The sequence below is a fragment of the Leptosomus discolor genome, chromosome 12, assembly GCF_034619465.1.
Source record: "Leptosomus discolor isolate bLepDis1 chromosome 12, bLepDis1.hap2, whole genome shotgun sequence".
NCBI classification, from domain to species: domain Eukaryota; kingdom Metazoa; phylum Chordata; class Aves; order Leptosomiformes; family Leptosomidae; genus Leptosomus; species Leptosomus discolor.
In genome coordinates, this window is record NC_141402.1 from 8,925,780 (window position 1) to 8,952,747 (window position 26,968).

The following is a 26,968-nucleotide window of genomic DNA, read 5'->3' on the forward strand; positions in this document are numbered from 1 at the left end:
GAGCCCTGTAAGACTTGCAGGGAAGTGTTAGGTCACCCAAAGACTGACGACCAGATTACTCCTTCAGTGGACTATGTGCTTTGAACCCTGGCACTACCATTTCTGGGATTAAAATACAGATTTCAAAGATGTCGAGTAAGTACCAGGTTTACACAGTGCGTTGTAGTATTACCTTTTATCTCACCATTCCAGAGTGTATCCACATAATAGAAGTGCTGTAAACTCTTGTAAATAGGCTGTCCAGTTCACGGAAGCTTTCGTGCAATTCTATAGCAGCCTACAGAAGTCCAGAAATAATTCTGTTTGGTTTGGAGTTGCCTCAGTGGAAGTTAGTCACTCGTTCTGATCAGCAGGATGGCAGCAAAACAGTAGTGTGTATACTAATTATTTTATCTGGAAAACTAGTTGAAAGTTAGGTTACTGAGTGAGGAATCAGAAACAGTCTGTGTGCATTAGATGGGCAAGAAGATCTCTTTTTCTGATGCCTGTGTGGTATTTTGACTTGTTGCTTTTCACCTGTTTATAAATGTAAGACTTAAGGAGTGGAGCCATGCTGCAGAGGGACTGTGAATAGAGAGTGCTTTCCCAGCAGGGCATGAGCCCTAAGCTCTAATAAGCGTTACTCGATTTGTAGAACAGACTAAGGTCCTCTGATGATCAACACTGTGTAACTATTAGACACTTCTATTTTTAAAGTGGTGTACGCTACTACTTCTTGTTTCTGACAGATATGCTGGGAATTTCCCTTTTCACAAACAATGCCTGTCTTAGTGGAAGCCTGTTTCCATGACTAAAACTATGATGAGGGCATCAACCTAGTATGGTTACAGGAATAGCCTACACATCAGCTGTCCTTTGCCAAGAACACAGAGACTGGTTATTGAGATGAATGGTTTTGGTTAATATGCACCACGAAGTAGAAAAAAAGATGCCTATATATTTTAGTTCATAGATAATTATCAAGAAATTGTGTATCGAGAAAAATAGTGTGTGGTTGTGGAATAGAAATATAAGCCTTGAACTTCCTATCCTGAAAATATAAATCACTGCAAGTTTTAAAGCACTTGCATGACTCATATGCAGAGGTCATAGACCAAATTTGCTGATGGAGGCAGTATGAAACAAATTCGGCTGCATTTTTATGATATTTTTCCTGCTGCTCTTAGCTTTTTATTTACCCAAGTAATACAATTTTCCAGAGAAGTGTAACAGCTCCAACATATGGAACTGCTATCCAGTTCACTGCTTAGGTGCAAAACTGCATGGGAACAGTGGTGTGTCAATAAATAGCTTACTGCATGTCAGGGAAAGTAGTCTCTCAGGAACCATATTGCCAGCTTGGCAGTGTTCTAGAAAAGGAGATCTCAAGATGGAATTAGTATATTAATGCAGTTTAGTGAATAAGACCCAGGCCTGAAGGAAATCCAACTGAAGTAACATGAAGACTAAGTGGAAGGCAGACAGAGAGTAACAAGAAAGGGGAGCTTGTTAATGCACAGGTCTATAAATCAAGGGATTTTTCCCTTTACTCTAGCACAAACTTTGAGCCGATTTTGGACATCCTTGTAAATCAGTACACTGTAGTTTTTCACTTGAGAAACAATATCATAACACTGATTATAAACTATTTGGTAATTGTGCTGCCTTTACTCTTGCTAAGTAATATTTTTGTGCCACGAGGAATCAGCAGGAGTTGTGTTTTAGGTCTGATCTGCATACTAGTTTTATGTTGCTGAGATTCTTCTGACTTTGAGGTTGTTTCTGTGTTTTCAGTAGCATTGCTGATGTTTCGATTTTGATCCATCATAACTTACTTAAAAAATGAGAGGAGAGTAATTCCTTCACTCAGTTTAAAATGTCAGCGCATAACAAGTCAACAAGCCTGGCTCCAGGTGAAAGTTTTAGACCTGAGTATGTCTTGATTTAATGGCAGGGAATGAGACTTGCTTTTTAGGAGAGAGAGGCTGTATTATTGAGTGTTCCAAATGATCTGTATGGTTGTATTAAAGATTTTGTTTATTATTATTAGGCATAAAAAAGTGTGTATATTTATAGCTGTATCGTCATTATCTTTTTTCTGTGTGTTTAGGGAAACAGGTAATGGGCCTGCCTGCATTTAGTAACGTTTGGACCTTGCAAGGTGCACTACAAATAATAATAGTGACATACTGGGGGAGCAGTAATCCCTCAGGATCTTGTCAACATATTTGTTGGGACTTAATTTCTCATAATGTCCCTAACATATTTTAGCCATTTGTCAGCTATATTATAGGTGATCTATGTGTCATGTCACTGTTGTTTTATTTTTGTCAACAGTCTAACTTTTTGCATTTGCCACCTAGGTCTGGTTGGAATTGCCCCTTTTGAATCACATTTGTCAGTATTCACCCATGTTGTTTGGGAAGGACACAGTTGGATGATTTGCACATCTAAATATGTAACCTCCTCCCTTTGCATTGCACAGTCTGTTTTGGAATTCTTCACTTCTGGATTTTAGCCCCGAAGAATGGGGAGAGGAGGTTAAGTGTCACTCATACCCCCAAAGCCACCCCTGAAATCCCATGTGCCAGCCTCATGTCATCCTTTTGAGGACTGGAGAAGGCACAAAGGCAGTTTGGAGATACCTATTTCGTCACTGAAATGATATACCAATAGACTTTGGCACTACCAGAGATCTGACCTATAATTTCTTGGTAACTGAGCATTTTATGTGACTCCCAGTTTGTATGACTCTTGTTTCTGCTTATGTATAACATATGAGTTCTGTCTTCTCATCTTCCGTTTACATGGTTCCTGGCATTTTAAATTCAAGTAGATTAGATTTAGACTTTTTGTAATGAATCTGCATTATTTTGTGTTCTGCATACTCCTGAAATAGCCTGGGGGAACCTGATAGACACAATTTATGTGTATCATTTAAATGCATAAGAAAGCATCTGATTGGTTTCATCTTTCATTTGTTAGCTCTTTCCTATAATTCTAATCACCATTTTACTGTAGCATTACACTATTGAGGAAAGGATGATTTTTCAAAGGGAGGAGGCTTGCCATATTTAGAAGTGGTGGTACTTAAAGGAAAATGGCTCAGAGGTCTTTACAGCAGATTTTCTCCTGCTGATTCTAGTGGTAGTTCAGGTCATCGTTTGCAAGGTAGGAATATGTCTGACATGTATTTCGCCGACAGTAAGTGTAATTCATTCATTTCTGGTATTAATTCCTGACTTCAACAGAATACAATATGGGTAGGGTCGTTCTGTGCACTGAAGTCTGCTGCTGAAAAGCAGTTTGTGTAAGAGCAGAAATGGATGCTGGTACTGCAGTGCATTGCATATGGCAAAGAAGAAGGACTTATGAGATTTGGCAGTGTTTACTACTGTGGTGGTGAGATTCTTGGAGTCTTCTACATGGCTCCTAGGGCTCTGTCACTTTCACACCGAGCACAGCGAAGAAGATGGAGTCATTAAGGACCTGGCCCTGTAATTTTCCAGTTGAAATCAATCAGTATAAAAAGTAAGACGAATTCTCTTCTGATATCAATCAGTGCCCTTCTGTTGGCTTTAGTAAGGTTGTGCCCATTTGCAGTAGCTGAGAATTAGGCTGTTGCTCCTCTCTCAACCTTTCTGATGACTTAACACAATTTTTTAAACATAAAAGTCTTGTTTCAGATCTGGATTGTTGGCTTATATGTTTAAATTGGAGTCGTGTCAGTCCTCATGTAATCAACACTTTGAAGAAGGGCTATGAATGAGGTTAGGTAAAAATGCATTTTTTTCCTACTACTATCTGGATTTTCTCAGGACCTAGATAATTTTATCCCATTTGCATCAAACATGCAGGTAACTTTAGAATCCTGCATCTGTATTGTTTCTAGGGAAGCAAAATAAAATTACAAATGACAGTAATTGACATTACATGCTTTAATTGAATTTCCTCCTCTGTGAACCAAAACCTTTTAACCAAGTATTGCAGTGCTATTTCTGTATTTATTTGTTACATGGGTTAATGTGCTATGTGGTAGATACAGTATTTATCCATTTTCACAAATTAAGCTATCAGTGTCATGTTGTCTTTGAATTGTTTCCTGTATTGATGGCCAAAACCGCTTGAAAAAGACTTTAGTCCTCCCTGGCTATACTTCTGTTTTTACAAAGCTGAAAATTGCGGAGTTGAAAGTGAACCCTTAGGAACAGTTTGGGAAACTCTAGGCTCAAAGCATCTTACCAATGTGCTGTTTTTTCCCTGCACTGATCTCTGCTAAGGGAAGTTGGAAGTGCTCAGGCTTTTTGAATGATGGTTTTGTTGTTGGTGGTGGTGTTAGATTACAGGAATGAGAAATTAAGTCCCACTTGAATTTATGTTTGTAGCAAGTGAAAATGGATTATAGAGAGTATGATTGGAAATTCCTCTAATCGGTCCCCAAGCTGAGCACTTCAGACTTGCTATTGTCAGCTTCTTACCATGCTATGCCCTCGTGAGAAAGCAGCACTGCTTTAGCTAATTTGCAGCTTTCTTACTGTACTGTAACCACACCTATTAGAACAGTTTACCTGGACATGATCTTTTGGCTACTACTGTAGGTACAAAAAGTCATTGTAAAAAAACCTGAAACAAACCAAACAACTTTCCTTTACTATTTTTATGAAAAGAGCTATTTTTGTGTATGCAACAAAGTGCCACTTTATAAATAGGTATAAATAATCACTTACAAAATAGATTAAATTGATGATGCAGCTTGCTGTGTCTTCAGACTTTGTGAATTTTCTTGACATATAGTCATCTTCAGCATCCTCCTTGATGCATCAAGTGGAGTATGGTTTTCCTTTAGCTGTACTTACCTCCCAAATGGGATTGCCATAATAAAGTATCTGGGACACTTATGGTTCTATTCAGAAATTAAGAAAAGGAAAGCTTGGTAAAGAACTGCCAGCTCAGTATTGTCCTGTAGCTGAATACTATTATTCAGCAGTTCAGCAATCCAGTTTCCCAGTGCCAGAAAGCAACGGGACTCCAGGAGTCAGAATGGGGAGCCCCATTACCACTTGTGAGTACAGCGTGAAATAGGACTGTTGGCAGGGGAAAGCTGCTTTTAGGAGTGACCCAGTAGCTGCAGTCCGATGCGTGTCAGAGGCTCCTTAGAACTGGCGAAGAATGTGGTTTCAGAACAGTGATGAGACCTCTGTGTCTTTTTCTGCAAGGAATCACATCTGATACAAAACTTGGGGAAGCAATGTTGTGTAGCACAGCTGAATAACCGTAAACAATAAAAAACGAATAACCGTAAACAAGAAATACCTCACAGTTCTTCATACTTGCCTTTTGGCACTGGTATTTTAAATGAAGTTCAGTTGGAAACTAGAAAAGTAACCACTTTCCATGACTTAGAAATGAGCCAGGGATGTGTCACTTCCCTCATTCTGCTCCAAGTTGAAACAGACACTTAAACATTTTACAGCTTCTGAAAAGTTTTAGTCTGTAGAAAATGTCATAGAAATTTGATTTTTAGCCAGAGTAAGTAATTGCTTTAGGTTATCTTTTCGTTAATGTCCCTCTTTGGAGGGACCCATAGCTCATAAAACTAGTTCATTTCTTACCAGTACTTTATTATTCTTTTGATGGCTCATACCTCTCCTTTCCTCTGCTTTTTAGCTTTTTATATGCTTTTGCCTGTTTTAGAGCTTAATCCTCCTTCCATGTGAGCTTTGCTAATTATTTCAGTAGGGAAGTATTTATAGAGAAAGGAGTACTGTGACCAGGACCTGAATTTGGTAATATCACGTGTGCATCTCAATTCTGGCAACAGGATTCGAGGATTCTGTAGCTCTTGTGACCAGCCTTTGTTTCACCAAAAAAAAAAAAAAGAAAAAAGAAATTTCTCTTCCAATATTGCCATATCTGTGCCTAGACCTTTCCTACACTTTGAGGGGAACTGTGACTTTTTTCAGTTGTAAGGGGAAAAGGCTCAAGTTACCTACAGCAGAAATAGACTGCAATTGGTAAAAACATGTGCTTTACACTTGCCATTTGAGCGTTTTGTGCAGTTATATGACTGATAACAAAATCACAGTGAAAACTGCATCCCAGCCTTCAGAATGCAACTTACCAAGCTGCAGAAAGCAGATTTAGTTTCTTTTGCAGATTGTCTATGAGTCTCATGTGGCATCATATTAAATTATATAGGCAGTCAGTCACTTGTTCTGAAGCGATGCTCTGAGCTGAGACTTGTAATGTGCTTGGACTATTCTGTTGGAAAACAGGCTCTAAAGCTAATACAGCTTCTCTGAAGAGCAGCTGCAAAGGGGCCTGCAGAGCAAGTGGCTTCGAACACCTTAAAGCCTGCAGTTCTCTCTGTGATGCACTATGAGGGTGGCCCAGCGACCCTACGATGGGCTGTGGAGCATTTTGCCCTAAAGGTAGGAGACTAGACAGACTCATTCAGTTATTTTTCATCTTTGTTTCTGTGATACTTTAGGAGTATTATTTTCTGACCTTATATTTTTGCAATGGTTGTTATTTTTTTTTGGTAATATTTTGAAGATAATTTTATTTTCTTCTTGCCCTTGTCAGACTTTGTTTTTCCTGGGTAAAAGAAGAAAGTACAGTAGTTTGTTAATTTTGGATGCTATTCCATGGACATATTTCTGCAATATAAGTGAGATAAAATTAGCTGTTTCATCCTATTTGTGTTTCCTAAGAGCCTGTATTTCGCTTAACTTCAGTTTGGTACAAATTCAGTCTTTAAGTAATACTGGATCCAGTGTGAAAATAGGGATTTTTAGCAGCTGAATTTCCACCTAGGGAAATTGTCATTTGTAGTCAAAAGCATGCTTGAGATAGCGATTTTCAAATGGGCTTTATATCAAGCAGTAGATAAGTTTTAATATTCAAGCTTATTGAAATGAAAATTTTGTAGTACTAAACACTTTCTAATAGGAATAATAACCTAAACTAATTTATGACATCAACAACCGTAAGCTGCAGATGATTTCTGGGAAACTCTGAATGTGCTAGTGCTATGAAGTAAAACCCATTTAAGGTTATTTACTTGGATGATTGAATTGCAATTTTTGGTGTGTTCACCATGAAGTAGGAAATACAGCCACAGCTACTACTGATGTAAATGTTTTGCACGCTGAAATTGATACACTGGTAATGACAGCAACCCGTGAAATGCATTTAACAGGTAGGAGTTTACACAGAGGTGTTTCCCTTGTCTGACAGTGCTTGACAGGTGGTACCAAGTGCTGGTCCAAACTTACAGCTTGTTTGAGATCTCTGGGAAAAGACGGTTGCAATGCATGTGCAGTGCAGAGCTGGAGGTTTACCCTTACCGTGCTCGTGCTTACATTGCTTGCAGCTTGTTTCCTGATAAGAAACACATGAGCACTATAATCAGACGAACAGTTCAGTAAGGTAATTTTTTGGGGGGACAGGGTGTTTGGAAGTTGGAGCAGCTGTTGGAGTTCTATAAGGAAATGAGCAAGATCAAGAATGCACAGGAGGGTACCAGGCAGTGCCTGTGAAGGTCAAGGTACTGAGCTGGGTGGAAATCATTACTACTGGTTGCATGAAAAGAAGGGTGTTCTGTTTGCTATGGTATGGGTTTGGGAAGCAAGAGGTACGGGTATTCCTGTCCATTCTATGTCAGGCTAGTGTAACATTATAGACAGGTTTTTAAGGCTGTATTTTTAAGTGCTTAGCTTCATTTTACCACTGCAATTTGTGTCTCCAGAAAGGAAACAGTAAATGTATCCCTTAATCTAGAAGTGTATCACTTTCTATGCTGCAGAATAGAGATAATGCTATTTTCTTCTGTTGGTGGAATGTTTAATTAATTAATTCTGATTAAGGGATTTGAGAACCTAGACTGGAAAGTGTTGATTTATTTCCGGTGCAAATTGAAAACTAGCTCTACTTTCCTCAGCCAAACTTAGTTTCCAGTTTGTCCTACAGAAGTCCTGTATTGCGTCATCATCTTATACTTTTGTGTAAATGTGTTTTAGGAGAATACCACAGCCATACTATTGATCACACCATACTGTGATTTATGCCAGCTGACTGAAGTCCTCCCTCTAGTCAAGGATTGCCACAGCCCTAATATATTATTCTCCGTTGCTGAAATGACCCTTCATGCTGTATGGCTGGGTAAAACCAGGAGGGCTTCCTTGCATCACATGTGCATCTTGATGAAATAAGAATGGGGAAACAAATTTACTTTTTCTGTAGTCCTTTCTGTAACAGTCCAAGCCTGAAGTTTTTCTGCTGTCAAATGCATGTTAACCTCTGCATTGGTCAAGAGAACCGCAAAGGGTAGTTTACTCTTCAGTATGCTAGAAGGTAGATTTCTGCCATTTTAAGGTTTCATTTTTCTGCCTGTCACCAAATCCAGCCCATTTTCTTTAAGAATGTAACAGAGTTTTTGTTCATCCAGCCAAAGCCACAGCCTAGTTTTTTCATGTTGAAAGCCTATCTTTAGATCCCAGTTCCCAAATTAGATCCTGATCCTGTCCTTGACAAGAAACTTCAATTTCTTAGGACACACTGCAGAGACTTTTAGAAACCATCTGTGTGTTAGGCACAAATATGAAACATAGCAAGAAATTGAAAATCTTTAAAATGGAGGGGAAAAAAAGAATTAGATGTCACAAATCAATTCTCATTTGTTGTACTGAATCTGAGAACTGTGGTTAGATGCTCAGGGTTGATGCAGAAGGTAGCAAAGCATGGACTGCAAGCTACCAGTTATGCAAATAAGTAATACATCTACATATTTGTATCTATTATCATTTTAATTTCTTTGGGTCACTTTTATCCCGTCTTCCTTGTGTTTGCTACCTGTCCAGCCTTGGTGTCACCCTCAAACTCTAGCCTGGTTGACTTTGATACCAAAGAAAGATCTTGAAGCATGAGGATCACTCAGAAAATATTAAGGTGGTTTTGGTTTTGTTTTTTCCTACTGGGATGTAGAAACACTTGGCAACTTACTACAAATCTTTTGATCCTTTGTCACAAAGTCATTCCTTGAAGATGACCAGATGCTTATGTTAAAACACAAGTAGCTCTAGGAACTACAGTTTGAAAATAGTGGCCAAGTGTGATACATAAACCAGTTTGCAGTCCCTGAAAGGGAACTTTAACTTTCCAGTAAGTGTAGTCGTTTTTATAATTCTTCCAAGAAGTCGTCTAGATTATTGAGATGCAGTGGATCCGACAACTTATTTTTTTTCTCCTTCAAAAACGAGGCTTATAGACACAAGAAGAAAAGAGCAAGAAATTCAGGAAATCCTCAGCTTGCTACTAGTGTGCCATCACATTCCTAAGAAGTATTTTTGGGTTTTCTCTTAGGAATAGCTAGAACTTGTTGAGCTGGGAAAGACTTCTTGGAACAGATCTTTGGTTTTGTCTTTTCTGCATGAGCGCCTCTTGTTGATGTTGGAATAGCTACTATTAGCTGGTTGGTGATTCAGAGAATGAAGCAAGTCAGTCTTATAAAATCAGCTTCTCCACTCCACAATATTTGAAAAAAACCCGTTGCAGCAAGCTGGTGAGCATATAGGATGAACAATTGCCTCTACTTGCTTTGGGTTAGGACTATACCAAGAGATCTGTCTGACTCTCTTCTGGATGTTGCTACGTGCAGATTTGTTATAACTTGAGAAATATTGTAATATCAGCAAGGAGGATACAAATGCTCTCCCTTCTGTTTTCATGTAGAACTGCATGGAGTGCTTGGGGCTATAATATCTCAATAAATAGGAAATCTTAGCTGTCAGAGGATTTGTTTCAATAAAATATTTTGCATTTAGGGATACCATATGCAGGCCAGCTAACAACCTGTAGGTATCTTTTGCACTAAGAAACTATCAATGTATCTGAGGGTGGTTGAGGAGTTTTTAGGCTGGGATCCGATTCAGCGCAGCACATTTTGATAAGTAATTGGAATGGTCACAGCATTTCTCATACGCGTGGTGTGTTCTTCAGTGGGGGGAAAAAAATCAGTGTCATTTGAACTCCAGTCTGTATTTGTTCCCGGCGCTGTCTTTTGGTTTTTTTCAGTGATACATTAAAAAATCCTATAGGATGACAGGCTTTTCAAAACATCTGCACATATTGCTTATGTATTTTAAAAGATATGTTGGAGGATGTGTTGAAGGAATGAATGGAATGACTGGCATCTGTGTTAGCTTGACACTGCACCACTTGTTACCTCTTACAAATGGCAGGAAAATTCTGAGAGAACCTTCATCCCAAATGAAATGTGAAAGCATGTAAGGCTTAATGAAGCTACTTGTGATGTGGCAAAGATGATCACGTGTGCTCTTAACAGGATTGAGTTTGCTCCCTGTTTTGTTGAGTTTTACCTACTCAGACCAGAGATCTGTCAGTCTATGGAGGTTTTTTTTTTCCCTGCTAATTGCAAAAAAAGAAACAGTGAGCTAGTCACTGAGTTACTTTGGAGTAGCTTTGGACTTTCTTTAAAGTTCAAGGCAATAAGCATTTAATTTGTATTGCATATATGAAAATTAAATTATAACACTTCTCCTGTTCTTTTTTGTGAACAGCATTTCTCCCGTCCTTTTTGTGTGTATGCCGTGTTTGGTTTAATGGAAAAATGAGAAAAGAAAATAGATTATTTTTTGGAGACTGGATACTAATGCAGTAACATTAAGGGCAGGCACATTGTTGTCAGCCAGTTTGCATATTTATTTACTTTTACAAATGGTTGGCTTGGAGTCAGCAGTTAATGGAATGAGAATGATGTTCCTGTACAGATCATTTCCTGAGAAACATTTTCAATTACAAACATATCTCTGCTTTTCTTTCCTCATTTGTTATGATGTCTTGGACAATAAATGGGGAGTAGCATTCACAACTTAAGGTTTATGTTCTGAAGACAATTTTAACAATGATCCCCACATAAAAAGGCCCCTTTGTAGTTGCAGACATATGTTTATGATGTTTTGTGCTGTGAATATCAAATTTCTGGTGGACGCTGTGTCACACTCTGCAAACTTGTAAACATCTATAAATCCATTGGATCATTTTAGTACTGTGTGTAATGCAGATTTATTGTCTTTTGTGTGGATTTCTTTTGTTTCAGAGTTAAAGCTGAGCTGCCAGAATCCATATTGGATGAATTATGTATTCAAGAAAATTAGGCAGTACCATTTTAGATTAATATTTTCTTTTCCCTTTGTGGATTTATAAGATGCACACACAGAAGCATTAGAAAATAACATTTTGGATGGATGGCCCAGAAAGCAATTGCATAAGTTTGCTTGGCTAAATAATATCATTCTGTAAAAGCTTAAACTAGGACTTTTTGAAAATGTTTTTGCTCTTTTCTCTCTCCTTCTCTGACCATCTTAGGTAATTTGGATCTCTTTTCACATTTGTCAGTACAAATTCAGAATTACTCCACTGGAATTGTATCAGGGTATAAAACTGGAGGTATGTGAGTATGTGAGGAGGAATAGGAATCACACTGAGCCAGTGATGTTATAAATCAGCATAAATCCACTGAAATCTGTGTGGATACAGTCATTTACATGCAAGTCTGCATTGCAGACTATCAAGTCAGTAAAAGAAGTAAAGCCGCTCTTGTGCGCAAGTGGTTACAAAAGCAAGCCATCAAGCTCATGAGTAATTATCAGACACTTGCATACAGTGAAGAGAATATGAAACCAAAACCAATTTGTCTACATTTGGCTCAACTATAATTGAGTGATTATCTCTGTCCTATATAAGAGTAGTAAAGACATTTCATATTGAAAATCAGCATTTTTCTAAACTGGCTGTACTTTCTGGCTACCTGCATAAACGTGTAGCATAAGCATGGGTGTTTAAATGTCTGTGTATATACAAATATCCAGTGTTACTCTGGCAATATGACGTCTGCAGCTAGCCTCCCAAGTTACATTTGTTCCAGGAAAGAGTAGCTTAAGATAGAGACACAGCATGTAAAGCTACTGTCTACCATAGTAGTTTACAATATCATTTAGTTTGTCCTTCGACTTTTTATAGAACGCTTAAACTCCTGGAGTCATGTGAATGTCAACAAATCTCATCTTCCAATGTCCATCCCCACAAAAAAACCACCCCAAAGTATTTGCAGCCTTAAAAATTGCAGAGAAGACCTTGAATGGAAAACCCTAATGTTAAAGAAAAGTGGTTAAAGAATTGCAGAAGTGCGTATGTATATATTTATGTAGGTGTATATGCATATATTTAAATCTCCTGGTTTTGAAAGATTGAGGTTAGAAGCATTGTGTCACTGTGCTCCTACAACATTAGGGTTCAGTTCTAGTTAAGCACAAACTTTCAGAATGGATTGGTTAGTGTTACAGCACTTGAGTAATTTTAGTTTTGTAAATACGGAATCAATTATATGGAAAGACATAGCTGTAGCACTCAGAGGAGAGACCATTTAACACTAGATCTTGCTGTATTTATTTTACTATTCTTTGGATAGATATGCTAAAATACATCTAAACCACAGAGAGTGCATTGGGTGATGTGGCATTTCTGAGCTCAGTTAAATAATAAGATGTGTTTTATTCGAATCAGAATAACATTAAGCCAGAATACTAAACAGGGCAGCAAAATGCCTTCAGCACACAAAATAAACAAGTAAAAAACCCAAATGAAACTGTCTAATAAATGCAATGTGGAGCAACAGGCTGCATGTACTAGAGCCAATTTGAACTGCATGGGCAGTACTTCACTTTCAGATGTGCTTGGCGTCCTGTGGTTTCAATGGCAGTTGGATGCGTGCATCAAAGGGCAAAGTCTGGCTCAGTGCACCCGTGTGGATTTGATAGCATAGGTTTATGACCTTGTAATCCTAGAGCATCTAAAACAGTAAGAACTATATCCAGCTTAAAATAGCTGCTGTAGTTGCTGTTGATATAAGCTTGTGGGCTCCCTGGCTCTGGGGCCAAATTTGGTGCTGGCATGATAGGAGGAAGTCTGTTGACAGCTGATAGCAGTGGAGTTGCACTTGATTACATCATAACAAATTTGGCACATGGAGCTGAATCAGAAGTCTGAGCAGAAGTGTCCATTCCTTATCCAGAGTTAAAACTGGGACTTTCACATTACCAATCCAGAGAGATTTGTCTGGCCCGTGTGTAACTCTGTTACTTTTAAGGGTCTTGCTTTAAAAGTATGTTCAACTCCCAGTTCCACCCAGCATGGTGACTGTAAAAAAAAAAAAAAAAAAAAAAAAGTGAAGGACTGGATTTTTCTCTCATGTCTGAAAGGATAAAGTCCCTAATAATGCCAATATAAGCACGGCAAGAAGAAGCCTCATGGCAGCTGACAGGCTGGGCTGCATCTGGGCTGCAGCAGAGGGTGAGAATAGAAAGGTGCTCTTAACTCATAATTGCTGGAGTTGTCCAGTGGCCAAGCATGCCTGGTGTCTAGCAGACAACTCTGTGAATACTGTCCTTCAGAGGGACTGCCGCAGGTCCTAGTGCACTGATCTGGCTCCTGGCAACTGGTGTTGTATAGAAGAACTGCTGTGGCTATGTCCCCTTCCCTTCCTGGATCTTTACACTGTAAGACTCAGAGTGGAGGTCTTACTGATGATCCAAGTCATTCTTCAAAGTATTTAAAGAAATTAGATTATTTTATTATAATTTCAGCTGCTGCAAAAATTGTCTCGAACCTGTGTGCTTTGTTTTTATTAAAATACTGAATTGCTGAAGTGATTTTCATGAAAATTAATTAAAACAAATTAATGAAAAGCAGCTGAAAAATTGATTCCTCTGCTAAAACTGTGGTATGCAAACTCTTAACCTCAGTCACATTTTTGTGGTTCCTCTATAAACACCTAATTATATAATAGTGGTTTGTCATGGAACTTTTTTGATGGAAATTCTTAGAAAGTGAGGCTATACTACATAATATATTTTCTTTCCCTTTACGTACAACTTCATACAATGCATGTGTTTTTACCTGCTTCTTTTAGTAGTAGTATTAATCTGTAGTTAAATCTTTTCTCTTCAGTATTGGGAAAGAAATTAAAAAGATGCTATCAGGCTCAGGGTTTCTCCATCATGTTTTCTGCTTGTAGGGGCCAGGAGGGGAGGAAGTGTCTTTATTACGGGACTAATACCAATCTTGGGCATGGGTTGTGCACTGCAGAATGCAGTGGCTGAGCAGGAGCTGTCCTCTCTGGTGAACTGGATCCATCTGGGATCTTTGGATCATCTGGAGGTATGTGTGTAGGTTCTGCATATGGCTTGGGCTGGTGTGAGAAATATATGTGATTTGGGTGAGCTGCTTGGGGGAACGTGACCACCACTTGTGTATACCTGCATACAGCAAAGCAGGACTTAGCCCCTGCTGTACAATAAATACACCTGCAATGCATTGTAGAACAGATCAACGTAGAAGTTTCTCATGTATATTTATTATTATTTTATTTGTATTTTGTGTTCCCTTTCCATGCAAAGATATGGTGGGGTTTTGTTTGCTTTCTCTTACTTTCAGAAACTGATAATATGATGAAGGTCATTTTATTAAAAGTAATGTAATAGTTGTGCGTATTGGAGGACAAATATGGGGAGGTTCAGAGGGCCTTGTAAAGAATGCCTTACAAAACATTTAGCCTTGAAATGTCCACTCAGTCTACCTGGAGAAGTTAGCGAGCTCTGCCAGTGGGTCGCTCCCTGGAGAGAGGAGCCAAAACTTTCCCCACTGTCCTTCACTAGGAGGATGAGCCGACTGCTTCCTCCAGTGTGTCTTGTCCAAGCAGAGCACCCAGCCCTTTGGGATTGATGTGGACCCAGTTGGCTTGAAGAGATTTTATTTACTATGTTCCCTCTTGGGATTGATGTGGAAAAAAAGTTTTCTGCCTAGGAACCTTTGTGTGGAAGTCTTCCATGAACTAAACATTTCAGAACAGAAGGATCTCCACATGGAAGTTTTCTATCCACTGATGGTTTTATGCCCATAACCATTTTGGACCAAAATTAAAAAAAAGAAGAAGAAAAAAACCCTAAAGAGGTTAATAAAACCAACAATGATTTTCTCTAAGGAGTGCTAGCCATTCAAAAAATTGCCATTAAGTGTAAACAGTTCCTGAGATGTACATGCTAGGCCAAATTCATCCTTGCTGTAATTCCTCAGAACTCAGTGGAGTTACATGAGGGATTAATTTGGTCCATTGCTCTCAGCCATCAGTTTTAGAGGATATACAACAACCGAGGGAACTATTATTGTCAACATTATTTTATGACTCTTCAGAGCTGCTCAGTATTTGTATTTTACAGATACACAAGCAGGGTGAGTGTATGGAGTGAAATTAGTGTTTCAGTATTGAAGGTAGTGGATTTTTCAAAGTTATTTTTGTACTATTAAAAGTAATAAGCATTCTAACAGCCATTATTGCTATGGATCTTGCATAGATGCCTGAATACAGCCACACAGACTCTTGAAACTTGCACAGGCATTTCATCTGGCAGAGCACAAAACATTTCACAAAGTGTAGAAAATATTTGGAAAGTTTTAAGTACTGTTACCACACCAACTGACTAATTATCACAGTTTTCATATGATACTTAGTTGTACTTATTGCACACAGGAAGCTAAGGCAGAGAGGTAAAACTGTTTTCCAAAAGCTAACTTAGGAGGCAGTCACAGGTCAGGAACAAACCAGAAGATCTCTACTGTCACTTTCTACTTTTCTGTTTTATCTGAACCAAAATTGCTTCTATAATTTTCAAAATAAACTGAGGAAAGCTTCACGCGGTAAATCTGAAACATTAGATGGTGAATCTGCATCTGCACATAAATCGTATATTTTAGTTCATGGCAGAAGGTGTATACGGCTACCTGAATCTTTAGGACACATGTAGGATGGTTGGATTAAGTTACTGAAGTTTAAACTTTGACTGGAACAGTTGTGCTAACAACCAGTTCTATTAAAGGTCTGTATACTGAAAAATGAGAGGTCAAAACAACATTACTTGTCATTTGTAAGACAGCAAGGCACTTTCCTGGTTTGGTAAATTTGGTTTACGCTGATTTCTTGGTTACAAAGCAAGATACAAACTTGTCTGATCACTGAAGTGGGTACCCTGTCTGCACAGTGCTGTGTGTTGTTCCATAGTGGTAGGGTTTGTGTAGTGGCTTGTTTGTATTTATTCTCTTATGGAGGCATATTAGGGCAGTGAAGGAAGGGTTTTGTCTTTGCAGCCTAAAGTTTGGGTCACCCAGAGGAATGAATGAAGTTGCTCTAAAGTGTACCAGGTACAGAACCTGTACAGTACAGAGCTAGTGGCAGGACTCCTTTTATACTTCTCTGGACCTCTCTGTTCCTATGTTCTCAGAGCGTGTATTACAAGAACATTGATTTTTGCAGCAGTAGGGGACTTTGGCTAAGAACTTGTCTGTATTTCCTGACAACTGTGGGCATCTCCAAACTATGGGATCTTGGATTACTTCCCCATTCCTTTGTCCAAGTTCTTTCTCAACCTATGTCTGGACTCTACACAAAGGCAGTACTTTTGAGGATTCATCATTTTATACCTGTGTCCTGCTGCTGTGGTTTCTGAGAAAGAAAGGCCAAGAACACAGGCCAGAAGCATCCCACAGTCTGCTGTAGCTGATCTCTGACCTGAACAATGGAGGTAGTCATGTGCTGCAACTGCACCTTCAGTCCTAATTAGTTTATCAGTCTGGTAGCCCCTGTGTGGATACATAGCCAGATCCAGCTCTTGAAGCATCTCCAGAGCAAGGGTGATGTAGCTGAGAGCAATAATAATTTCCCTCAGCTAAAATGATTTATTAGTGTTAAAATGTCAGGACCATTAAAATGCAAGTGAGCCTTTTAAAATTTGAGGACAATGAGCCTTATCCTGGAAAAGGTTTGAAGGAAATTGCATTGATTCCAGTACCATTATCTATGAAAAATCTACTCATACAAGTAAAGATTTGTTGGCTGGTCCTCCCATTTTTGTTAAGTTATGTTTTATTGCTGTAATTACACCTAGTGGGTTATCTAATAGAGTCATGTTCTTATAAAGAAATTAAGACAATTAATGCTACTTTTAGCAAGAATGAAATAGTAAGTATAATTGAGTTGAAATTTGACCAAGCTCTTCTTTTTTATTTCCTAGTATCTGAATTACAGGAAGAAGGAATAAATGCCATTAACTTACCTCTCAGTCCAATTCCGTTCGAACTAGACCCCGAGGACACTATGCTAGGTAATTCACAACAATTTTACATTTCAACATAAAAGCCTGATGTAAAATAAAGTGTCATGCCTGTAATAGTTTCTAATATCTTTCTTTTAAACCTTCCAGAGGAAAATGAAGTCCGAACAATGGTTGATCCAAATTCAAGAAATGACCCAAAATTACAAGAACTAATGAAGGTAATGAAAAACATGTCAACACTTTCAGGAAAGTGAAACTATTTTTTAATGCTATCCCTGCCTCTTTCATTTGAACACTTCAAAGCACTGTTTAGATATTAATTAAACGAAAACATGTGGTGCATACATCCCAGTGAAATGGGCAGGTCATTTGTTGCAGTATCTTTCTCTAGATATGGCACAGAGAGGCTGAAGAATTCAGATTAAAATCCTGAGTCCACATTCTTAGTTCCGTCCCATCCCCAATCTAAGATCACACTGGCTTCCCTCATAGTCTTTGTGATTCTTGGGGTTAGAACTTCAGCAGGAAGCTTTGTTAGAATTGACTTCAACACCTTTTGCTTCACAGTAAAATGTTAAAATACTACTGAAAGCAAAGGACAGATTTTGCTTCAGAAGGCACTGCATCAATCTAGTATTTGTCTAGACCTTGTGGTGCGTTGACACAGCCACCTTAGAAGAGTCCTTCCTAAGTCCTTCCTATTTTCTTCATTTGGTATTTCAGGCTGAATGTATTTTGAACCATTGCAGCTTCGGTATTCTTTCTGCTAAATATTTTCATCATTGTACAAGATGACATGTGTTTTAAATTGCAAATGAATAGTGTATAATACTGCCAAATTTGTGTTTCTCATATAGGTATTAATTGACTGGATTAATGATGTGTTGGTAGGAGAGAGGATTATTGTGAAAGACTTGGCTGAAGACCTGTATGATGGACAAGTATTGCAGAAGTTATTTGGTAAGAAAAAAATATGTGTGCATGCTGTTGGGGCACTTTGTCCGTATGTGGATCACTTGTTCCTACTTAGGAGCCTTGGTATCATCTTACATTTATACCACTAAGTGATATAAAAATAGCATTGTATTATGAGACCCTTGAGCAATAGGCTGTACGCACAATCCTTGCAGCTACAGTGCAATGTGTGGTACTCTGTAGTTGATGAGAACAGCATAAAGCCTACCTGGGGTGCTAGAGAGGGAGGGTTCTTGTCTTGGCAACAGTATTCACTCCAATTAAATTTATTATCAGCATATGTGCTGTACAAACTTAACCGTGTAACAAGTGGAAAGTAAATTTGAAGGCAAGAGTATTTTCAGTACAATGGTGGATGTTTTTAATCTCTGCTCGTTCCATACTGTAGTTTATTCACATTGCAAAGTTCCTCTGGAAAGTCGGAATTTCTTTCTGATTTGATGTCTGGCTTTTAACATTGCTGAGGTAATGGTACCCAGTGGATGGCAAACTGAGCTTCAGCTGAGAAACAGATAGAGAAAAGAAACTCCTAATGCAAAGCTGGCATGTGCTTTTTCAACTGCTGGCTTGGAAGCCATTTTCTTAGTTATTACAGCTCATAAAGTCTCCAGTAAATTTCTTTTCAGTATCTTAAATGAATCTTGAAATGTCATGTGAGCACTTCTAATAAAGACTACACAGACTATTCCCTTCTATGAATGGTTAAGCTATTGAATATATTGTGATGGACTGGATATGCCCCAGACCGAGCAATTTGATCTTGTGGGCAGACCTCCAGTGACTTCACCCAGCCCCCCAAAAATGTGTATCAGCCTGGCTCTACATATGTGTAAACTGATCCAGCAGTTATTGATTTCAGTGGAATCTTTCCCATTACCCCTAATTCCTTGTGGATCAGGTCTATGCTAACTAAAGACTTTGGTCTTGTTGTGAGACTATGCAAAGACTGATTTCTGTAGAGGCACAAGAAACCCATGGAGGTAGCAGTCAGGATATAGATCATCAGGACTCATAGGCTGATAGCTCAGGCTTACTGTCTTTGGGAAGATACTCAGTTGGCTTTGATGAGAACAAGGTCAGCTCTTACCAGGTAAGATGTCTCTTAATAAGACATTCTTTCATAGAAGTAAATTGATAGGGGACCAAGCGTTTTGTTTCTGGTGTTGTAACCAGGGAGCTTTTACTGCTAAATTTTCTTTACTTGCTATTTACTGGTAAACAATAAGCTGTGTATGTATGTACCTAGCAATCTGTACTAATTATTAACAAACCAATTCATAAAGTATTTTAAAATGTACTGCAAATTTGGAGTGCAGAAAAGGGCTTTGGTTTCATAGAAAGAAATTGCCCAAGGTTTTCATACCTTAAGAAGTACTTGTTCACATTTCTTGGGTGCATCGTCCACCTCTATGAATATGATGTCACTTCACTTTCGTCACAAATGGGCCAAGTAAAATTTTTAAACCTCTCGAGTCTGAGGGGGAAACTGGGAGGCTGAGACTGATGAAACAAGTGTTCTTAAAATGGATGTCTGTTTCCTAGGTTTGATGGTCTGCTGTACAAGCCACATGCATACCGAATGCCCTTTATCCAGTAGCAACAGGAGTAATGGGCCTTACCTCTGAGTCCGGTGTTCCCTAAAGGGAACAAATATTTGTTAGCCAGTACTATGGCTTTCATTAATACTTGGCCTTCCCCTTGGCAGTGGGTGAATAAAGGGAAAACGTGAACTGTATCGTTAGAAGCTCGGAAGTGTGGGGGAAAGTGGCTCTGGAAGGAAAACCAGATAATTTTAATAGGAAGTCTAATATGTCTTGAAAGTATGGAATGTCTTCGTGTTCTTCATAGAGTTGACAATGTTTTTTCTTCTGTTTTTTTCTCCTATTATCACTTCAGAGAAACTTGAAAGTGAGAAGCTGAATGTTGCTGAAGTTACTCAGTCTGAAATTGCTCAGAAACAGAAGCTGCAGACAGTGCTTGAAAAGATCAATGAAACCCTTAAACTCCCTCCGAGAAGCATTAAATGGAACGTTGACTGTAAGTTGTGTGTTTTCTGTGCTGTTCTCATTTGTTGACAGCCGACAGTTTATAGCTGCTATCTGGAATTTGGAAATATCCAATGATAAGGGAAGGCTGAAACTTGGTATTTATGGTAGGAGCTGCTCTGCAGGGCACTTCCAGATGTGGTACACTCTACCCTCTTTACTGGTGCTCAATCTGCAATTTAAATAAACTTCTCTTTTCGGAGTCTGTGGAAGTATGGTATTTCTGCTCTTAAGTCCATATGCATGCCAGCTTAAGTTTTCTGTTACTAAATGGGTTTGTTGAAACAGGCAAGTTACATAAATGTAGTAGATAGGCAGAAGGAGAGTTAGGTCCTACAACTCTTTGTTTGTGTAAAATTTGCAACATAGATACGAGTAATATTTCTGATCATTTAAGGCTAAATCTGGACGACTGATTTTGATTACAAAACTCCCGTCAAAATTAGGACTGCATCCTTCCTGTTTTATTGTATTAAAAATGAACATAGTAATATCTAATAGAAATGCCCTCAGTGGCCCAACACAAGATGTTTTTGTGCATATGTGTTGCAGAAAGGAGGTTATCATTAGATTTAGAAAATTAGGCCTCTTAATTTGTTTTAAGTTTGGTATCCAAAATCATTTCACGCTGATGAATACCTTGACCAGTATATAGCAGTTTCCCTGTCTCCTGTACCTGTTGTGAGCTGAGGTGTTTTGTATACCATTCAATTCACAACGAATTAACAGGTATCTTGAGGGAGGAAGAGTGAATTCTTGGCATCTCTGACTTTCCACTTCATGTGGTCCCACTGAGTTTTCTGTCCCCATCTCTCTTCAACCACCCTCCAGGCTTTTTCCGTTCTCTGTTATGCAGCTGGAGGCAGGGTGTTTGGAGTGACCTGACAATTTAACTTCTAGTTTTAATTTAATGTTTTACATGTGTATAAGAGCTAAAGTAGAGATAGACAGCAGCAGCTGGAGCCAGCTGTAGCACACACCAGTGCTAGGCAGACAGACATCTTTTTAGTGTTCTGCTAAAACACCTCATCTGTGACCACTGGCACCCCAGCAAAATTTGATGGCAATGCCGCATTTTATATGAATGGGTATGTCCACGGCATGGTTGAGACTTGCATTGAAAGATAATGAAGCTGATCTTGCTTTACCAGTGAAGTAATGTAGTAGTTACTGGTTAGTTCAAGTACAAAAAATGTAAGTGCCCTGTACTGTAGCTGTCAAAAATCATTTAGGAATACTACTCTGGGGAAGATTATAAATGCAAAAACAAAATGGAAGAAGAAGAAAGGCAATAATAAGAATTAAAAATTATTCACTTCCATGCCAATGGTTTGATACTTGATTAAGGGTTTCCTACAGTATGGCTTTTGATATCTTGTAAGTTGTGTTAGTGTTAACTACCCGTGTAAAACCTGCTGTGAAAAAGCTTTGGTAACAAGAACTGTAACAACTTCATGAGGAATGTTTGAGTCATTGAGTTTAGTAAGTTATTGCTTAAGGCTTCTGCCAAAATAGGCTCGTTTATCATCCTGCAGACACTGTGACACTTAAAAATGAGTAAGTGCATGTTATGAGTACAAAAATATCTTCCTGATAGTCCATAAATCCTTATTGAAATAAAGGGAATAAAGGAAAGGCAAGGAGAATGCAGAGACAGCACTTAAACTGCCGTACATGAAATCTGGCTTTTGGATTAGCTTTACATTTCCATCTACGTAAGTCTATGGCATCCAGACATGTTGCAAAAAGTAATGCTTTGGTGCTGACGCATATTACTGACTGGGCTGCATTTGCATGACCTGTTGAGCAGGAGGAGACCACTAAAGGTGAGGTGCCTTAAAAGTGCCCTCTGGTTCCAGGTGTCAAGAGGAAAAAAAGTCCTATAATCCCTGCATCCTAGAAAGTAAAAATATGCGCCCTAGTTACTTTGCAGTTTGTAACTTGTGCTTTTAATATCTATTTCAGCTGTTCATGCTAAAAGTCTCGTAGCAATACTTCATCTTCTGGTTGCATTGTCACAGTATTTTCGAGCACCAATCAGACTCCCAGATCATGTGTCCATTCAGGTGGTTGTTGTGCAGGTAAGAGAGGTGTTAAACAGCTCTTGATAGTGTTGTGAAATTGACTGAGGCGTTTCTTGAAAAATACATCTGGAGTGTCTGTTTGGGCAGGCATGTATGTGTCTCTGGCTGACAAGAAATACACGTGCATCTTCCCTGCTGACAATGCTTTGACCAGAAAAAGGCGAAAGTGCTTTCCCAGATTGAGCTGTGGCTCAGAATGTCTTATTTTGCTTGTGAAGTGGCCAGACTCTGACATTAAAAATATATGAAGCATTATTATTGTTGGAATGTGTTTATCACCCAATAGGATCTCTAGAATTATTATTTTTCCGATTTTTGATGGTCTTCTCACTTGTGTAGAGATTCAAATCATTCTTGGCACTGAATGATGAATTGTCACTGTTTATTACATTCAGATTCATGTTAGGTGACTAAATATTCTTTTTCAGCCTTGTGCATGCTAATTTAGTCTGATTACAGTGTTGGCTTTCTCATAAGCATGCAAAAAACCCCCATCAACTAAATCTTTTGTGTCAGGCAGCCTCCTTATTAGAGCCTCATCCATCCAAACTCTTAATGTTATTCTGTTCATCATTTTTATTTCAGTTCAACTTGTGCTTGCGCTATCTTCTATGGCCTCTTCCCATTTAATCTGCTTTTCTTTCTCTCCCATTAACTTTGCCTTTATTTTTCACACTGTAACTGTCAATATTTGTGTTCTAACTGATGTTACCCTGAAGTATCTGATGCAAAGAGCTGTTGCTCAAGTTTTGTGTGACTGAAAGTCTGTGGGACAGCTCTGAGAAAGTAACCACACTTTCTTCCAGCATTCACATCAGACAAGTTTTGTAATTTGGGGAGAAATCTGAAGGAGAGTGTCCGGTAGATGTATCACTGACACCTGGTAATGACTCTTTGACTCTCAGATTCTGCTTCATGGATTTATTTACAGATGATGAAAGAGAACCCCAGCAAATAGGCACTTATGTGTCTTAAGACTTCAGAGGAACATAATTTTCAAGCACTTTCCTTTGGCTATTATAAATACATTAATTACAGTGGTTTATCTCAAAGTTCTACCAAAACCAGCTTGAGAAGTCAGGAGTGCAGTGGTCAGGACATCTTTAGGATGAGAAACTAAACCAGAAAAAGGACACAGTCCTAAAATAAAGAACCAGATCTTGCATTCTGCTGTCATTTCATACGTCCAGACAAAATTCCCATTGAAATCAATGGACGTAATTGTCCTCTTGTTTAATATGCTAGTGCAGTTCAACAGCAAATCCACTGAAGTCAGTACAGATAAACCAATTTAAAACCAGTAAGTAGTGGGAGAATCTGGCTCACTGCTTTGCCTCTTAGCTGCACAGCTGTAGCTTAGGCGCCAGTGAATTGCAGAGAAAGCAGTTGTACCAGAATACAATCCAAGTAATGTTGCAGAAGATTTTGTCTGCAGAGCCAGTCCTTGGTGAAAGTCAGTTAATGAAACTCCAAGGCTATGCTGACTCCTATTAACAGAAGTTGGGGGCCAGTATTCTTACCGTAATTGTGTCTGAGACATTTTTCAGTTTTATTTTATAGTGGGTGGAGTTTTTATTTTTTAATTTTTTTTTAAATGGATCTTTTATATCCTGTGGGATTGGTTCTATATAATTCGTCACATGCCCTTTGAGCTCAATGAAAGTTTTATCAACAATCAGCAGAACCTAAAGCCTAATTTAGTGTTCAAACTTGCACAACTCATGTTCTAAACCCTCATACATTCTGTGAAGTAAGGTCATGCCCAAGGAAGCTTAACAAACTGTGTGGTAGCTGGTTTTAAATTCTACTCTATACAGTTTGATAAAGGGAAGAGTAGAGAGAGAGAAATAAAGGAACGAAGTACTTTTGTAAAGTCTTTAAGGAAGAATACCTTAATTCATTTCATGATTTTGTTAGGTTTAGAAACACGTAAAATGTGAGGGTTGCCATGTTGGCTGGGTGTAGTTTATTGAAATAGAAAGAAAGATATTTCTGAAACAAAAAATGTGCTCATGCCCAACAGGTAATCAGCACAGTTCTTAGGAAAGGCTGTTTCCTTTGGCTGTTTTGTACAAAAGCTGTTAGCAATGAGAGTAATATGAATCTGGGGTTTAAGCTGATTTGGGAAAAATGTGGTAGTTGGATCATTTGTAGCTGTTGTGTTACATTATTTTCTTTCCCTTCCTTACTAATAAACTTTGAAAAAAGACCAGGCTTTGTTTGATCGTTTCTACTGAAACAAATGAGAGCTTTTGTGGAGGGCTGGATCTTGCCATAATTTTGCTTCTTTTAAAAATGTGTTTATTTATACCATCCACAAATGGTTAAATGACAGATCATGTGCAAGAGCTGTAAGTTGGAGAGTATGAAGAATGCATTGACAGAGGAGCCAGAATGGCTTCAGCATTTTCTGAGCACTGGGACAGCAGGTTTTGGGTGCATAAACTACTGTTAAGCAAAGCTAGGAAATGAATGAGATTAGAAGAAGGCGTCATTGATCCCACTGCCTGGGAAGGTCTGAGATGTTTCTAAGCAGCATTGTCTCCAGGTTCCCAAGAAGTCTTTTTTTGAACCTGTGACAAATGTATTTGTTCTTTCAAGCTCCAGAATAGCTCAGCATTTCGTTTTGGTGGGGCAGTTATAAAACATGATCCTCCAGATGAAACGGATAGCAGCAATGCATAGGCAAAACTCATACAAATAGTGTGAAGGTTATCAGAGTGGGACTTTCTGTGGGAAATTAAGCAGCTGGCCCTCAGTAACATATAACTGGTGACATATAGCCGATACAAAGAGAGATGAAGATGACACCCTTTCCATTTCCAGACATATTCCCCAAATTTCAGGAGGTTTTTTTTGTTCTAGGGGTAGTTGCCGATTTAAAATGATAAGTGATTAGGAAGATATTTCATGGCCTTTAGTGGAGTCTTTCATCTATGAGGGAAGAAAATGCCAAGCCTGTCCAACTAAAGTCTTCTGTGTGTTCAGCTTTTCTTTTTAATGGGGAATCTTAATTCATGCCTTTTATTTCAGTGATTTTTCAAATAGTAGATGTTAATTTTAATCATTTTATTTCAGTTATAGCCACTGTTGTCTTTAAGGAACATTGCTGGACAGTCTTTCAGTCCTCAGTAGCACTTCTTTGGTTTTTTAGGAATATTGTATGATTCTCGATCTGGTATAAAATAAACTTCACAACAGGTGACATCAGCCTTAGGGTCGGTTTTGAGGTGCAGAGTTTTTAAAGTGCAACAGATGTATGAGAAGCAGCTTTCACAAAGAAGGCAGTTAGACTAGTATTTCTAAGGTCCATTCTGACTGTTGCCATCGGGACTTTTTCACCAGTCTTTTTACAAATCAAAAGCATAGGAAAGTCTATATTAACATGTCCTGGTCAAATAAGTGTCCATTGAATGCATGTTGCATTTGGACAGTGTGAAAATTGCATTAATGTTAGTGATCAGATGCCAGGCACAAAACTAGGGCTTGATGTCTTTTCCTTTTTTTTTTTTTTATTATTTTTATTTCAACAATAGGATTTATATGCAAAATTCCTATTTATATTAATTGCAGTTTAGCAAAAAGGGAAATATGTACTGGAGTATGTTTCAGGCTGGTTTTGCATGTTTGCAAAAGGAGAGTAGAGTATTAGAAGCCTTTTTCCTCTCCCATATCACCAGGCTGGGCACTGAGAAGTACTGTTGCTGTTCCTGTGGTGCTCAACTACCCTAGGAGACAAGAGTTATAGGGCTTTTGCTCCAGAAGGCATCATTGGCATGTCAGAGTCATCATCAGGAGGAAATAAAGGTTTCCTTTCACCCTGCAGCAAAGGGAAGAATAAACAAAAATCCTTCAGAGTAGCATTCTAACTAGAGCTAGCATGAACTTATTGCTAGTGCAAGTGCTTATTGCTGTCTGTACAAGCTGGAAATGAAGATAGCCCTAAATGATGTAGTTTTTCTCCAGACTTTCAAGGTATGTGACAGAAGATGTCTCGGCAGCTGTTCTGTGCCTACTCTTTCAGTATTTAACACACTGGACTCCACTCTGTCTTTTTAGCATTCAAAGGTCCTCCCTAAATGCATTTTTAACCATATGCAAGATATTTAGTAACAGGGCTTTAAAAACTATAACAGAAAACCCCTGAAACTATCATCTAGCTAAAAGGACACTTCAGATTACTCCAAGTGCCAGTCGGGAGTGACCCAGAGGGTGCCATGAATGGCTTTCTTGCAGAAAGTAAGTTTGATCCTCATATATTTTAGTAATGCAGTATAGAAGTAATAGATTAAGCCTCGCCAGACCTCAGCACATCATACACTGAGGACTGCCTCAGGTAGCGATGTGCTATCTTCTCCAAGGCAGGGAAGAGCAGCGGCTCACATGCCATGAAGGACTTTTCCAAAAGGTTATTCCCCTTTCTCTTTTCCATGTAGAAGGCATGTCTGGGACCAGCATAAATTTAGTTTTCTCATTTCCTTGTATGACAGGGAATGAAGAATCATGAATAATTGCCTAATGTCTAGACTTTACATGCAGTCGTCAGCATTTGCCTGACTTTTCTTTCTGTATTGCAAAATTCTACTAATTCCAGTGAATAGGACTAACAGAGAGAACACAAAGAGGCAAAACATATGTGCGGTATTTACACCCCACCAGATGACTGTAATCAGCGTACTGGAAACAATGTCAAATTTTT

General features: G+C 38.6%; 1 protein-coding gene across 1 annotated transcript in view; it reads left to right on the forward strand.

The window, feature by feature from the left end:
* The window catches only part of PARVA (parvin alpha), a 62,620-nt gene that overhangs the window by 25,436 nt on the left and 10,216 nt on the right, over positions 1–26,968 (forward strand). Inside the window, exons 2-6 of the mRNA XM_086472139.1 lie at positions 17,124–17,213; positions 17,313–17,383; positions 18,023–18,125; positions 20,037–20,177; positions 22,151–22,266. Coding sequence (XP_086328265.1) covers positions 17,124–17,213; positions 17,313–17,383; positions 18,023–18,125; positions 20,037–20,177; positions 22,151–22,266 — 521 coding nt within the window. The remainder of the gene's footprint in view (positions 1–17,123; positions 17,214–17,312; positions 17,384–18,022; positions 18,126–20,036; positions 20,178–22,150; positions 22,267–26,968) is intronic.